General features: G+C 39.8%; 1 protein-coding gene across 2 annotated transcripts in view; it reads right to left on the bottom strand.

Annotated features, from left to right (window-relative positions):
• DNAJC12 (DnaJ heat shock protein family (Hsp40) member C12) overlaps positions 1-13,606 on the bottom strand; it is a 62,674-nt gene extending 49,068 nt beyond the window's left edge. For both annotated transcript variants that reach the window (XM_027840552.1, XM_027840553.1), the window contains exons 1-2: positions 13,429-13,606; positions 1,962-2,375 (exon numbers count right to left, since the gene is read on the bottom strand). In XM_027840552.1, coding sequence (XP_027696353.1) covers positions 1,962-2,039 — 78 coding nt within the window. In that variant the 5' untranslated portion in view covers positions 2,040-2,375; positions 13,429-13,606. The remainder of the gene's footprint in view (positions 1-1,961; positions 2,376-13,428) is intronic.
• Between the last annotated feature and the right edge of the window lie 246 nt (positions 13,607-13,852).

The raw sequence follows: 13,852 nt of genomic DNA, 5'->3' as shown, positions 1-13,852 counted from the left end.
TTTCTTTCTTTCTTTCTTTCTTTCTTTCTTTCTTTCTTTCTTTCTTTTTTTGGAGGAGGGGAGGGAGAAAGGACCCAGATCTATGATTCCCTTGGTATAGGGAGCTCCTAGGAAAGAAACTCCTACATGACTACCAGCTCTACAACTGATGGTCTTAGAAAGTTGTCTGGAGGCCTTGAGACGGTGGGGGACTTGTGAGTATTTATCAGAAGTAAAAGCTTTCAACTGAAAGCAATTCTTCCTAGATTCCCAGCTTCCTAGCAGGTCTTCCTAGTGGCCAGTTTCACTCTATCCCAATATTCTTCTTCTCAAAAGAGAATTACACTAATAAAAGAAATGCTCATTGGTTGATTATACTTTATGTTGGTGACCATTAAGAGAACCAAGAGCAGGTTGGAAAACTGTTTGATACTGTTCAAGGGAGAAAGGGGAACAGCATTCCCCAGTTGTCTCCCTTCTTTGTAGATTGAAAAGTTAATACTTCTTTAATACTACAGACCAACAGTTTAGAGCTGGAAACCACCTTAGAGTTCATGTTGTTCAATCCCTCCATTTTATAGATGGGGAAACCAAGGACCAGAGGTCATCTAGTCCAAACTCCATATTTTATAGATGAGCAAACTATGGCCAGAGAGGGTAGGTCATGCAGCCAGAAAGTGCAACCGCAGGGGAATAAAACTCAGGTCCTTTGATGCCATTTCCAGCATCTCCTCCATCCAAAAAAGTAAGCTGCCCCCTTCCAGTCATGAACCCTTACTAGGATTTTCACCAATGATTTGTTTGGGAAATCATTCAACTTTACAAATGGAATTTCTGTTAAAAAATTCAAAATCCTAACATAAAAAAAGACAGGCATCCAGGAGCTGGGGGATAGTCCCAGCTCTGACACATATCATGTGACCCTAAGCAAGTCACTTAAGACTTAGTAACAGAAAAGTTGGAGAACTGCTTTGGTAGAAGGAGTTTACACAAAGGGAATATACCAATGAAGGCACTGGTCCTGTCCTGCCCCATTCCAATATTTTTTTAAATCAATCTTACATATGTTGTTTGATCCAATCAAAAATCATTTATCAAGCATTTACTATACATCAGGCATCATAATTAAATGCTGGGGATACAGACAAAAAGCAAAAAATGCCCCTGCTCTCAAGTAGCTTGTATTCTAATGGGAAAAACAACTCTCGTGAAAATAACATATATATATATATATATATATTTATACAAGATATAGACAGTGTAAATGGAAAGTAGTCTCAGAAGGAACTAGAAGCTGGGGGGACCTAAAAACACTACCTCATTCATGATTTTAAAATCTCTCAGATCTCTGCATCTGTAAGCACATATTTAAATGGAACATAAAAATCAAAGAGTACTAGAAAAATATAGATTCTATACCATGTATTATCTAATGTTAGCAATCTGTAGTTTATGTTTGTGTATGTCTATTGAATTAGAAGACTCCTGAGGATATCCTTTTTGTGACCTGTTCTTTAATATATGTATATATACACATCTAAGCTTTTTGTTTTTAATCTAATCTTCTGTTTTTAAATCTTCTTCATTTCCAAAGCCCACTAATAGTTAAAAACCACTTCAAAGGCACCTTAGCATAGGTGTAGCTTAATGCACAGGTGTGTGTATGCCGATGTATGTATGAATCTAGAAGCTCTTGTAACAATTAAACAGGACATTTAAGTAAAAAATCCAAATATAGAAAAAGTCTCCTCTTTCCCAGGTCATAAAAGATTTTATGACTACAATGGGCTTTCTAAGCAACAACCTTCAGATCATTCAAACTATGTAAATGTATTAGAAAATTGAAAGCTTGGAACTTTGAATTGTTCCCATAAAGACTCTTTGGGATCTCAGGCTCTAGAACGAGAAGGGATGTGGGGGATGAGCTAGTCCCGCCCCCTTCAGCTCCCAGCCGATGAAATTAACAATGTTAATTATCTTACCGTAGAGAGTTCGTCGCATCCCAATAACTCATAGTAATCTTCAACATCCTCCATCCTACAGTTCAGTATCGCATCCATTCTGCACTATCGAGACTAATCTCCACCAGCCAAGAAACAAGAACCACACAGCCTGGGATATGTAGGAAGCTTTCCTCCAATCTCTGCTGTCCTGGCTCCAAGCAGCAGCCACCAGTTTTAAGGTGCTCAGTAGTTAATGAGCACAGATGTCATAAGAGACTCTTGGCAGCTCTCCCTTCTATTGGCTGTTTGCATAAGAGAAGGAAATTGGTCCCTGATGGCTGCCCGGGATCTTTGGGATTTGTAGTTTTTGAGATTGTTTGAAGAATCTGTTTGTGTCATAGACTCCTTTGGCAGTCTGGAGAAGCTTATAGATTCTGTCTTAAAATGATGTTTCTAAATGAATAAAATAAAACAAATAAGGTTACAAAGGAAACCGATTATATTGAAATAAAGCTATCAAAATATTTTTTTAAAGTTCATGGACCCCAGATTAAGAAGCCCTGAATTTTAAAAGTAAATAAAACTTAGATCAACTAGTCCAGTGCCTTCATGGGGGTTAAGAGAAGAGGAGGAAGGAAGTAAAATCCAAGGACGAAAAAATTGAAGTGCCTCACCCAACGTCACATATGTAATAAGGGGTAGGGACAGGATTTGAACTTGGGTCCTGACCCTAAAGCCAGCATCCTTTTCACTGTGCCTGACTCTTTACAACTTTGCTTTTTATTATTACCTTTTTTTGGATACAACCTGTGGTTTCATCAGTGTCAAGAACTTCCAATGAGATAGTTCAGATGTGCCAAGCGTGAGGTCACTCCAAACTCCACGAACCCAATCACCAGAAGCATCACTGGCTGAATCTTAGAACCCTGAATGATCCCAAGCCTCCCTGCCACCTAAGCAAGGGTTTTCAAGGCTGTATTTAGGTCTCCTTCCCCCCTCCTCCTCAATTTTAACATTATACTCTATCCCTGGGTGCTCTACTGAGCTCCCATGAGTTCCAGTATCATCTCTGCTCACTCTCCTAAAATCGAGTCCAGTTTCCCCAGCTGGTGATGTCTGTTGGACATTTCTACCTTGATGTTCCATCTGCATCTAAAACACAGCATATCCAAAAGAGGGCTCACTATCTATCAGCCTCTCTTCCAAATTTACCTGTTAATGTTGGGAATACCACCATCTCTCCAGTCAGGCAGGTTCAAAATCTCAGTCGTCCTTGACTCTTCTCTCAATCATCCAGTTCGGTCAATCTTACTGACTATGCTTGCAAAAAAATCTCTCCTACCTCCTCTCTACTGACAGACAGTAAGCCATTACCCTAGTGTAGGTCCTTATCACCTCTCTCCTCTACCACTGAATTAGCCCAATTAATCTCCCTGTTTCTGGCCTTTCCCTCTTCAATCCATCATCTAAACATCCAATCCACAGCTGTCAAAACAAGCTTCCTAAAACACAGATCTGACCATGTCACTCCTCTGCTCGAGAAGCGTCACTGGCTCCCTATTACATGTAAGATAAAATGCAAAGTCGTCAGTCTGGAATTTAGTGCCCACCACCATCTGACTGTGACTTTCTGCCATACTATTCTCCTTCACATCCTCAATATTGTAGTTACACTGAACTCAGTAACTATTCTCTGAGCTCTGTGCTCCTTTGGCCACATCTATGTATTTTCACAAACCATCCCCTTCTCCCTTCTTTCCTCCTTAATTCTTGGAATCTGGCTCCCTCTTTAACTTAACTTCTCAGAATTCTGAGCTTCTTTCAAGATTCAGCTGCGTAGACTCTCCTTCTGGGAAGTCTTCCCTAATTCCACTTCCTCCCCACTCCAGTTGTGAATGTACTCTCCCTCTGCAACTTATGTATCTTGGGTTTCAAACTTGGGGTGTTTTGCATGCTGCAGTTTAGGCACAATTACAGGTTGGTAGAGAAAATGATGGCTTGAACTTGCAAGATTCCACGAGGCATGGAGTTGGTGCTAGAGCTTCGGAAAAGAAGAACATTCTTCATTTCTTCGAGAGAGAGAGACGTGCATGCGTCTGGACTCTCTTCAGGGAGACACCCATGGAGAGAGAAAGAGAAAAGACTTGGAGAACTGTCAAATAGGGAAGAACTGGCATTTCAACATGACCCTCATCCTAGATTGGTGGAGAGAATGCTAATGGCCTATATGATTGAGTGAGTAGAAGAGTCAGAGGGAGAGTTTTGAAGAGAAGAGATATCCTTCTTCTTTCAAGAGAGGACATATGGAATTAATAGACCTATAGAGAAGCCAGCACCTCGTCATCCCTGATTTCTAGCTTGCCTACCTAGATACTTTGAGAAACTTTCTTTTAAGTGAGATTGGGGCATTTCTCTTGGTCAAGCTGATAAATCGTTCTCGCAGTGAGAGAGCTAGTTCACTCTGTGTATTATCTGGTATGTTCTAGTCTGTAAATTTCTCAAACTACCAACTTGGATAAATGGGTTTCCTCACTATTTATTATTTGTGATGGTATTTTGTGTAACTAGCATTTGGTGTGAGGAGTCAAGTCTGTGAGTATAAGTGAAGAGTAACCTCCTCTTTTTAAGAAACAGTGGCCAGGAGTGCAGCTTGAGCAATATTGAGAAGGGCTTGTTGTTGTTTTTATTTAGGTGAGCAGCTAGGTAATACAGTGGATAAAGTGCCAGGCCTGGAATCAGGAAGACTCATCTTTGTGAATTCAAATCTGGCCTCAGATGGTTACTAGCTGTGAGACCTTAGGTACATCATTTAACCCTATTTGCCTCAGTTTCCTCATCTGTAAAATGAGCTGGAGAAGGAAATGGCAAGCCACTCCAGTATCTTTGCCAAGAAAATCCCAAATGGGGTCACAAAGAGTTGGACCCAATTGAAAAACTGACTAAACAACAAAAACAACAAAGGGGGAAGATAGATATAATTTTAGTCCAATACCCCTTCTCTGAAAATAAAGCACCCAGACTCGTGGTCCATTCTTCATGCAGGAATCAAAATCTCCCTTGGAAAAAAGATGTATGAGATTCTGGAGATATCTATGCAAGCCTTCATTTAGATAACCCTTGTGGACATACATATCTTATATGGGCAATTCACACACCTTAGTTGTATTTACTTACTTCTGTACATGTTGTATACCCTGTACACCCTTCAAACACAAAGTAAACTATAAGCTTCTTGAGGCAGAAACTCCTTCCTTCCTTTCTTTGCATTACTACATAGCATAGTGCCTTGCATGCTAGAGGGGTATTTAGAAATATTTGCTTCATTATGTTAAATTGGACTGCTACAATTCTGCCCTCTGGAGCCGAGTAAAACAAGTCTTTGTCATAAAAAAAAAAAATCCTTCAAATAGTTGAAGAGAACTATTGGGATCCACCCAAGTCTTCTTTTACCCAGGCTGAACATCCTAAATTGCTCAATGGGTGGCCAAATCTTGAGCCTTTCAGTTACCTTCCTCTAGATCTTCTTTAGCTTGTCAACGTCTTTCCTAAAATGTGGAGCTCAGAGCTGTACATAATGCTGTACATGTGTTCTGATCAGGGCGGAAGACAGTGGGACGGTCACCTCCCTTTGGAAACAAAGTTCAATAACCCTGCCTATCCCCTGCTCCAAGGATGGTATTGTTTTGTTTAAACAATTATTTTTTAAAGGTTGCCAATTGGCATTAAGATTTCCAATGAAAATAAGTCCTCACCACTTTTCGGTGACTTCAAAGAGAGAAGAAAATATTTACCCCCAAACAATTGCAAAACATTTTATGTCCCCTAAATTAGTATTAAGGAATTCAATGGATAAAGTGATCACAGGATATAAACAAATATGTAATTCTAAATAGAATTGCAAGCTATTAAGAACTATGTGAAAGATTGCTTTACTTACCAATAAGAGAATAAACAGGTTATGGCATATGAACATAACAAAATATTACTGTGTTGCACGAAGTGATGAATATGAAAAATACAGGGAAGCTTTATATGAACTATGCAAAATGAAATAAGTTGAACTAGGAAAACAATGTATACAGAGTGTCCCAGAAGTCTTAGTGCAGCTTTAAGTTACTAATGCTTCTGGGATATAGCAGGCATTTAATACATACTTGATGATTGATTGCCCAGTGTATATGCCAGGCATGCACACACATACATGTGTATGTGCACATATACAGATATTCTAATGGGAGAGATAACACACATATATATAAAATGCATATAGAATAAACATAAGTTAATAAATACGTATTATATATAATGTACAAAGTACAAAATAGTTCAATACAAGGTAGCTTGGGAGGGAGAGCCCTAGTACTTAAAAAGATCAGGAACAGCATCTCAAAGGTAAAGAGGTATTCTCCAAGTTGAAAGTAGAGAAGGTGGGCATTCCAGGCATTGGGGACGCCAGTGCAAACTCACAGAAATAAAACATGGAATGTTGTGAGTGAAGAACAGAGAATGGGCTGGTTTGTCTGGATCACAGAGTGTGAAAGAAGTGATAGCCAATAAGACTAGAAAGTTATATTGCACCCAGGTTATGTAGGGCTTTAAAAACTAAACAGAGGAGTCTCTATTTTATCCAAGATGCAATAGGAAGCCACTGGAGTTGATTAAGTAGAGAAGTTTCATGGTCAGATTTGGACTTAAGGAAAATTACATTGGCAGACATGGATAGGATGGATTCCAGTGGGGAGACAGTTGAGGCAGGAAGATCAGTTTAGAGGCTGGTACAAGCAGTGAGGGGGAGAGTGATGAGAATTCCAACAAGGTGCATGAGTAGAAAGATGTGATCAGATGCAAGAAATATTATGAAAGTAGATAGAGCAAGATTTCCTAACTAATTATCATGAAGTGAGTGAGGGAGAGTGAAGGGTTGAAGATAATGCCAAGATTAAGAAACTGAGCCCCTGGGGCACATTGGCCTTGGAGTCAGGAGGAACTGAGTTCAAATCCAGTCTCACACACATGACGCTTACTAGCTGTGTGACCCTGGGCAAGTCACTTAACCCCAATTGTTTCATCAAAAAAAAAAAAAGAGCAGAAGAAACTGAACCCCTGATAGGATAGTGGCATCTTCAATAGAAATAGGGAAGTTTGGGAGAGGGGAAGATCTGGAGGGAAAGATAAGGAGTGAGTTTAAGATGTCTCCAGGACATCCAGTTTGAAATATCCTCTAGCCAATTGGTGATCCATGACTGAAGCTCAGGGGAGAAGCTGAGGCAGGATATATAGATCTGAGAGTCGTCCACATAGAGATGACAGTTGAACCCATGAGAATTGATAAGGTTACTCTTGCAAAGAGAAGACTCTGCAGCAAAATGAATACATTGTAACATAAAGTTTAGAAACCACTGTTTATAGAATGTAACAAATGGATAAGATAGTATCTACTCTCAAAGAGCTTATACTCTATTAAAAGAATATAACAAACGCAATAACTGTAGCATATATGTCTTCACAATACATATGTATTATATGTGGGATGGGCCTTAAAGAGGGTGACCCTACCCTCTAGCTTCCTCTCTCCATTTGCCCAGAAAGTCAGAACCCTCCAAACCTCTCCCAAGAGGGCAATCACAACAGCTGCTTACACATAGCGGAAAAAGCACATGGCCTATCTAGGTGAATCTGAGCAGATATTTTGGACTACCTCTCCTGTTGTTTGTTTTCCTGAGTACAAGTGACTAAGCAACAACCCTCAGAGAGGTATTTCCAGCCTTGGAGGAAACCTTGCACACTCCAGAATTCCAGAGATCCTCAGGATGAGCTGACTGGCATCAGAAAGGCTATTTTGCAATAACACCTTCCTTGGAGAGGATGATGGTGGACAGGAAAAGGAATCACAGGTCTGGCGAGGTTTGCCAGAAGACAAGGACCTGGAGGGAGTTGCTTAGACAATGAAGAAAAATTCAAGGTGAAATGTAAAATTCCTATTCAATAGTCCCACAAACTGCTTCATGTTCTGATGTTGACATCTCAACCTTCTGACAGAATTCAACAGAAGTTATATTATTGCCACTGCTTCGGTCTTTTGTTAGTGCATGCTTTTAAGTCTCATTTCATTTATATGGAGGACATAAATAGCTGTCCTCAGCCTGATTTACACTGTAACCTTATGTACCTTTCTGTTCTCTCTTTTTCTGAATACCCTAGACATGAGCCAAACCTAAGCTTTAGGTCATTTTTTCTCCAGAGCTCCAATGTTGGGGAATAAAGAGACAGAAAGTGCAAGGAAAAAGAGCCTGCCTTCTCCCTTTGGAGGTCAAGTTCCCCCTAGGCCTGAACCCAGGCCTCATGCCAAGGTTCAGAGCTGAATGAGATGCTTTAATGAAAAGGGAGACATCAAGCAGCCCAGCTTTCTGGGCTCATAGAGAACTATTATTGTTACACAGAGTAAGTCCTTTAGAAAGGTGCAAAATAAAGTTTTATGTGAGATCTAATGGAATCACAGATTTAGAACTGGAAGGGATGTTAGAAATAATGTTACATGTAAATGAACTGGAGGTCCATGTAGGTTAGGTGGGGAGGTTATTCTTAGCTGGGGGAATCAGAGAAGGTTTTCTAGGGTTGCCATTTGACTGCTCCTTAAAGGATGAATAACAATTCAACACGAAAAATGGAGGAGGACCTTCCTAGCCTGGGCGTGATCTATATAAAGCTAAAGAAGGGCAGGGTCTGTCTTCAGGCAATTTTAAGTTAAGGTGCAGTGGAGGCAGTGAAGCTTACAATCAGTGTTACCTTAAGCAAGTCATTTCCCTTCTCTGGCCATCTTTTTTCTCAATTGTGTAAAGGGAAAGTAGGAGGTAAGATTGCATGAGTTCTAATCATTCATTTCCAATTGGGTCCCTTCCAGCTTTGAATCGATTTATTATGAGATTTAAATGTGATTTCTGATACTAGGGTAAGTCTTAGCTTTCATTTTCTCACCCTATACAATAGGGATAACAATTCTTTCAGTAGATCAAGAAGTCAAAGAGATCTTAGATGTCAGCTAGCCCAATCTCTTCATTTTACAAAGGAGGAAACAGGTCCAGAGAGGGGAAATGGCTGGCCCCAGGTCACAAAAGTAGTAAATGGCAGAGCCTGGAACCCAATCCAGACAGAATCCAGTTCTTTCCAATGTAGCACACTGCCCTAAGAGTCCTAAAGAAATGGAAGGGATTTTAAATGTATTTGTTAAGGTCAAACCAGCTCAAAGTGCTTAGGAGAAGTTTACTTGTTGTTCTGGGAAGTCCAAGAGGGCACAACTGAAACATGCCCTGGGCCAGGAATCCAGACAGGAGCTGGACTTCAGCTCCCACAATGCAAGGCGGTCAGGCATAGCGAGAAAGGGAAGGTGGGAGTGAAGAGCCACTGAAGCAAGACCTAAGTGATGAGCTTGTGCAGTCCCTTCATTTTACAGATGAGTAACTGAAGGCCTGAAAAGGCCAGTCTTTGTGGATGATCAGTCCTTCCTTAGTGATTTCCTGGCACCAATGCACAATGTCACGGACCCAAAACAAACAGGAGGCTATCTGGAAATGCACACAAGTGCTGAGAGCTAGAAGGAGGCAGAAAACTACAAGACCCAGAATCCTCTCTGGCAGAACCCAAATAAATCGTCTCTGAGTTCTCAACCAATTAACAGTTTGGCTTGAGGCCCAAAATCTACCTGTTCGCAAGATCACAGCGCTTGGGCTGAAAAGTATTTTGGATTTTAACTAGTCCAGCAAGAAAGAAACTGAGACCCAGAGAGTTCAAATAGTTTGCCGTGACTTGGGCCTTGACTCTAGATTCTGTGCACTTTGCAGGGTATAATGGTGCTTCAACGGCCCTACACACACACACACACACACACACACTCACATACATACACACACACACTCACATATACACACACTCACATACATACACACACATACACACACACACTCACATACACACACACACACACACACACACACACACACACCATTTCTCTTCATCCCATACTATCCCATGGCTTTTCTCTCCCTTCCACTGCCCATCTTCAAATCTCCTGCAGAATCTTAGAGAGGGAGGAATGAAGGGAAGATTGGGGAAAGGAATAAGCATTTTTATAGGACCTTTAATGTGCCGGGCAGTGTGTGCTGTCAGCTTCCCCTCAGGCCCTTAGCTCCCCAGCCTAGGATCCCCAAACTCCTGATTTCCATGACCAGATTTAGGATCTTAGCCCTTGATCCGCACAAAACAGAAGCTACCTAGTCCAAACCATTCATTTTACAGAGAGGAAAATTGATAGTAAATGGCAGAGCTGAGTTTGAACCTAAATCATCTAGTTCCAAATTCAATGCTCTTTTAGACCTGAGCTCCACACATACTATGACAATTTTGTTGTTCAGTCATTTTTCAGTCATGACTCTTCATGACCCCATTTAGGGTTTTCTTGCCAAAGATACTGGAGTGATTTGCCATTTCCTTCTCTAGCTCATTTGACAGATGAGGAAACTGAGGCAAACAGTTAGGTGACTTGCCCAGGATCACACAACTAGTACATGTCTGAAGCCAGATTTGAACTCAGGAAGATGAGCCTTCCTGACTCCAGGCTCAGCACTCTATCCACTGCACCACCTAGCCGCCCCATGACAATAGGGAGTCATCATTTAGATTCACCTTCACCCTCCTCTCCATAACAATCCTTCTGTTTTTCCATCTGCCAAAGGGGATTCCACCTGACCCTTAACAGTTTTAAGAACAGTGGGGAAGAGCATGAGGCCAGAAAGAAGACTGAGTTTCCTGTCCTTCCTCTGCCAATGCATTGACCTTTGGTAAATTGCTCAAGGTTTCCTGACAGGGCCTCGTCATTTCTGTGTGTAGATTCCTTGAAGTGCCTGGGATTTCAGAGGTGCTTAATGGATGTTAATTGATTGTTTACTCTGTGCCAGGCACCTTGCCATGAGCTGGAGATGCAGGACAAAAATCCAAGAGTCCTTTGCCCCCCACAAAAATCCACTGAAAGCTTGAAAAATTGTGATCCTATTTTATAGAACCAGGGTGTTTTAGAATTGGGGGGGACCTCAGAGACCATCTAATCCAGCATTACTCAAAATGATTCATCCCCACTACAGGTGATCACTGGGTTTCTGCTTCAGGATCTCCCTTGAGGGGAGCTCACAATTTCCTAGGACAGCCCATGACACTTTCGACAAGCTCTAATTTTCGGGAAGGTTTTTTCTGGCATCAATCAATCAACAAGTATTAAGCACCTGCTGCATCCGCAGCACAAGACACATACCTAAGATTCAAAGACAAATGGAACAGACCGTGCCCTCTGGGAGCTTATGTTCTGTCTCTGGAAGCGACACACGCACACACAAGTAAATAAAAAATAAACACAACGTAGTTTTTGGAGGCAGAGAACATCAAACCTAAATTATTTGGGAGTTAACTCTGAGTAGTGGGAAGAGCCTTACAGCTGGAATCAGGAAACTCCAAGGTTCCAGTTTGACCCTGGGCAAAATTGTTTTTTACTTCTCAGAACCTGGGGTTCCTCATCTATTAGATGGGGATAATAAATGAGGAAAATGTTATGTGCATGTTAAATAGCTAAGTAAATGTGAGTTGTTATTCTGTTAAGAGGACACAGAATAAAGGAAGATAGCATGTTGGCTGAATTTGGAATCAAAAAAACCTGGATTCAAATCCTGCTTCTGATGCTTACTAGCTATAAGACAATGGGCCTGTCCTCTGAGCCTCAAGTAACTCCCTAAGACTCATCTGCTAAGTTATAACTATATACATATGGAACTATATATGTATATATATAAAACTCTCTCTATAACTATATATAACTATATATATATGGGTCAAGATGTGTATTGCTGGAGGAAATTCCCATATTGACAAAATAAGAGATCTTTGATGTACTGACCTATGAACTCCCCATTTTAAAGATTTATAGATTTTTTTTAAAACTCTAAAGCCCAAAGAAGTGACTTGTCCCAGAGCACACAGATTGTGGCAGAGTAAAGACTAGAACTCAGAACTCCAAGCCCAGTTCCCTGTCACTGGCCTTAATTTTGCTTAGTGGGGCAAAACAAAGAACAAAATACTAGATATCGAATTAGGAAACCCAGCTGGTTCCACTACTATCTTTGTCGATTAACAAGCATTTATTAAGCACTTACTATGTACCAGGCATGTTCATTGTGACTTTGAGTAAGTTAATCTCTGAGTCCCTGTGAGTGGGGAGGGATCAGAGTTGATGATCTCAGAAAGAATTCTACTTCTAAGGCTAGAAGAGATCTGAGAGGTCATCTAGTCCAACCCCTTTGTTTTACAAATGAGAAACTGAGGCTAAGGGAAAAGAAGTGACTTGCCTAAGGTCACACAGGTAGTAAAAGATAGAGGCAAGATTATGGAATGAAGACTTTTTCCACTTTAACTTGCCATCAAACATCTCTCCTAGCTCTAAAATAGCATTTCTCTGTTCAGAATATACCATCTAGCTTCCAAGCCAGTGGGACTTCTTAAAAATATTAAATGATTTGCTCAGAAAGAATGACTGGTTGAGAGCAAAAAAAAAATCCATTGAATTGAGAAATAAAACAGGGAGTTTTTTTCAATTAAAAATAGTTTGATTGGTTTTTTTTTTGGAAAAAAAGAGAAGAAAACCAAATTTTGTGTTAAAAATTAAAATGAAGAATTAACACCAATTGAAAATGAAATAAAGGAAACTATTAGAAATTATTTTGCCTAATTATATTCTAGCAAAACTGATAACAGATTAAATTAATGAGCACTTTAAGAAAATAAAATAGATTCACAGAACAAGACAAAAATCTATTGAATTAACACAATAACACAGTATCAGAAAAAGAAATCAAACAACTCATAAATGAACTTGCAAAGAAAAAAAAGACAAGATATATTTACAAGTTGATTCTATCAAACAATATTACATAAGTTTTTTACAAAAAAATAAGAAGAGAGTCTTCCAAACTACAATAGAAATATGGTCTTCATACCCTATAATGGAGAGACATAGCAGAGGGGGGAAAAGCTATAGACCAAAATCCCTAAAGAAAATTGATGCAAAAATATTACATAAAATATTACCAAAGAAGTTATAAGAACATATTTAAAAGATCATACACCAGGTTAGATTTATACCAGGAGGACAAGGTTAGTTCAACATATGGAAAAATTTCAACCTAATAGACTATATTGATAACAAAATAATCAACACATGATATATCAATAGACACTGAAAAAACTTTCGACAAAAGACACTACTTGTTTCTGTTTTAAAAGCTAGACTATATAGGACCACATGGACCTTTTCTTAATATCTATAAGCAAGTATCTAAATCCTAATATCTGGTAAAACTTAATGTCTTAGTACCTTAATATCAAAAAGCAAGAGACAACATTGAATGTAATGAAAATAAAGCCTCCAAATAGCACAAGAGAGTAAGCACACATAGCTTACTCTCCCTACCCTGGTTGACATAAAGCCAAGAACAGGCAGCCAGTCAGTCCTCTTCTTGCTTCTGTCCTCGTTGGGTTCATTCTTTCCAGTTATATCTGTTCTTTTCCATGGCCCTGTATATGAATGTGATGGAATAGTATTATGCCATAAGAAATGAAAGTTTCTCAGAAACCTTGGGAAAACTTGTAGGAACTGATGCAGTGTGGAGCACACAGAAGCAGGAAAACAATTTTGCACAACAGCAACATTGTGAAAACAATGGACAAGATGCCAAAGATGACTCACCTCTGGGCAGAGAGATGACAGACTCAGGGTTCAGATTGAGAATTACATTTTTAGTCACGGCCAATGCATGCATTTGTTTCTCTTAAATACTCATATTTATCGTAAAGGTTTTTTTTTTTTAATATCAGTAAGCTGTAGGAGAGAGTGG

The sequence above is a fragment of the Vombatus ursinus genome, unplaced genomic scaffold, assembly GCF_900497805.2.
Source record: "Vombatus ursinus unplaced genomic scaffold, bare-nosed wombat genome assembly UNPS02014847.1, whole genome shotgun sequence".
In the NCBI taxonomy this organism is placed as follows: Eukaryota; Metazoa; Chordata; class Mammalia; order Diprotodontia; family Vombatidae; genus Vombatus; species Vombatus ursinus.
Note: the sequence above shows the minus strand (reverse complement) of the source record. Positions and strands in the feature narration are given on the sequence as shown.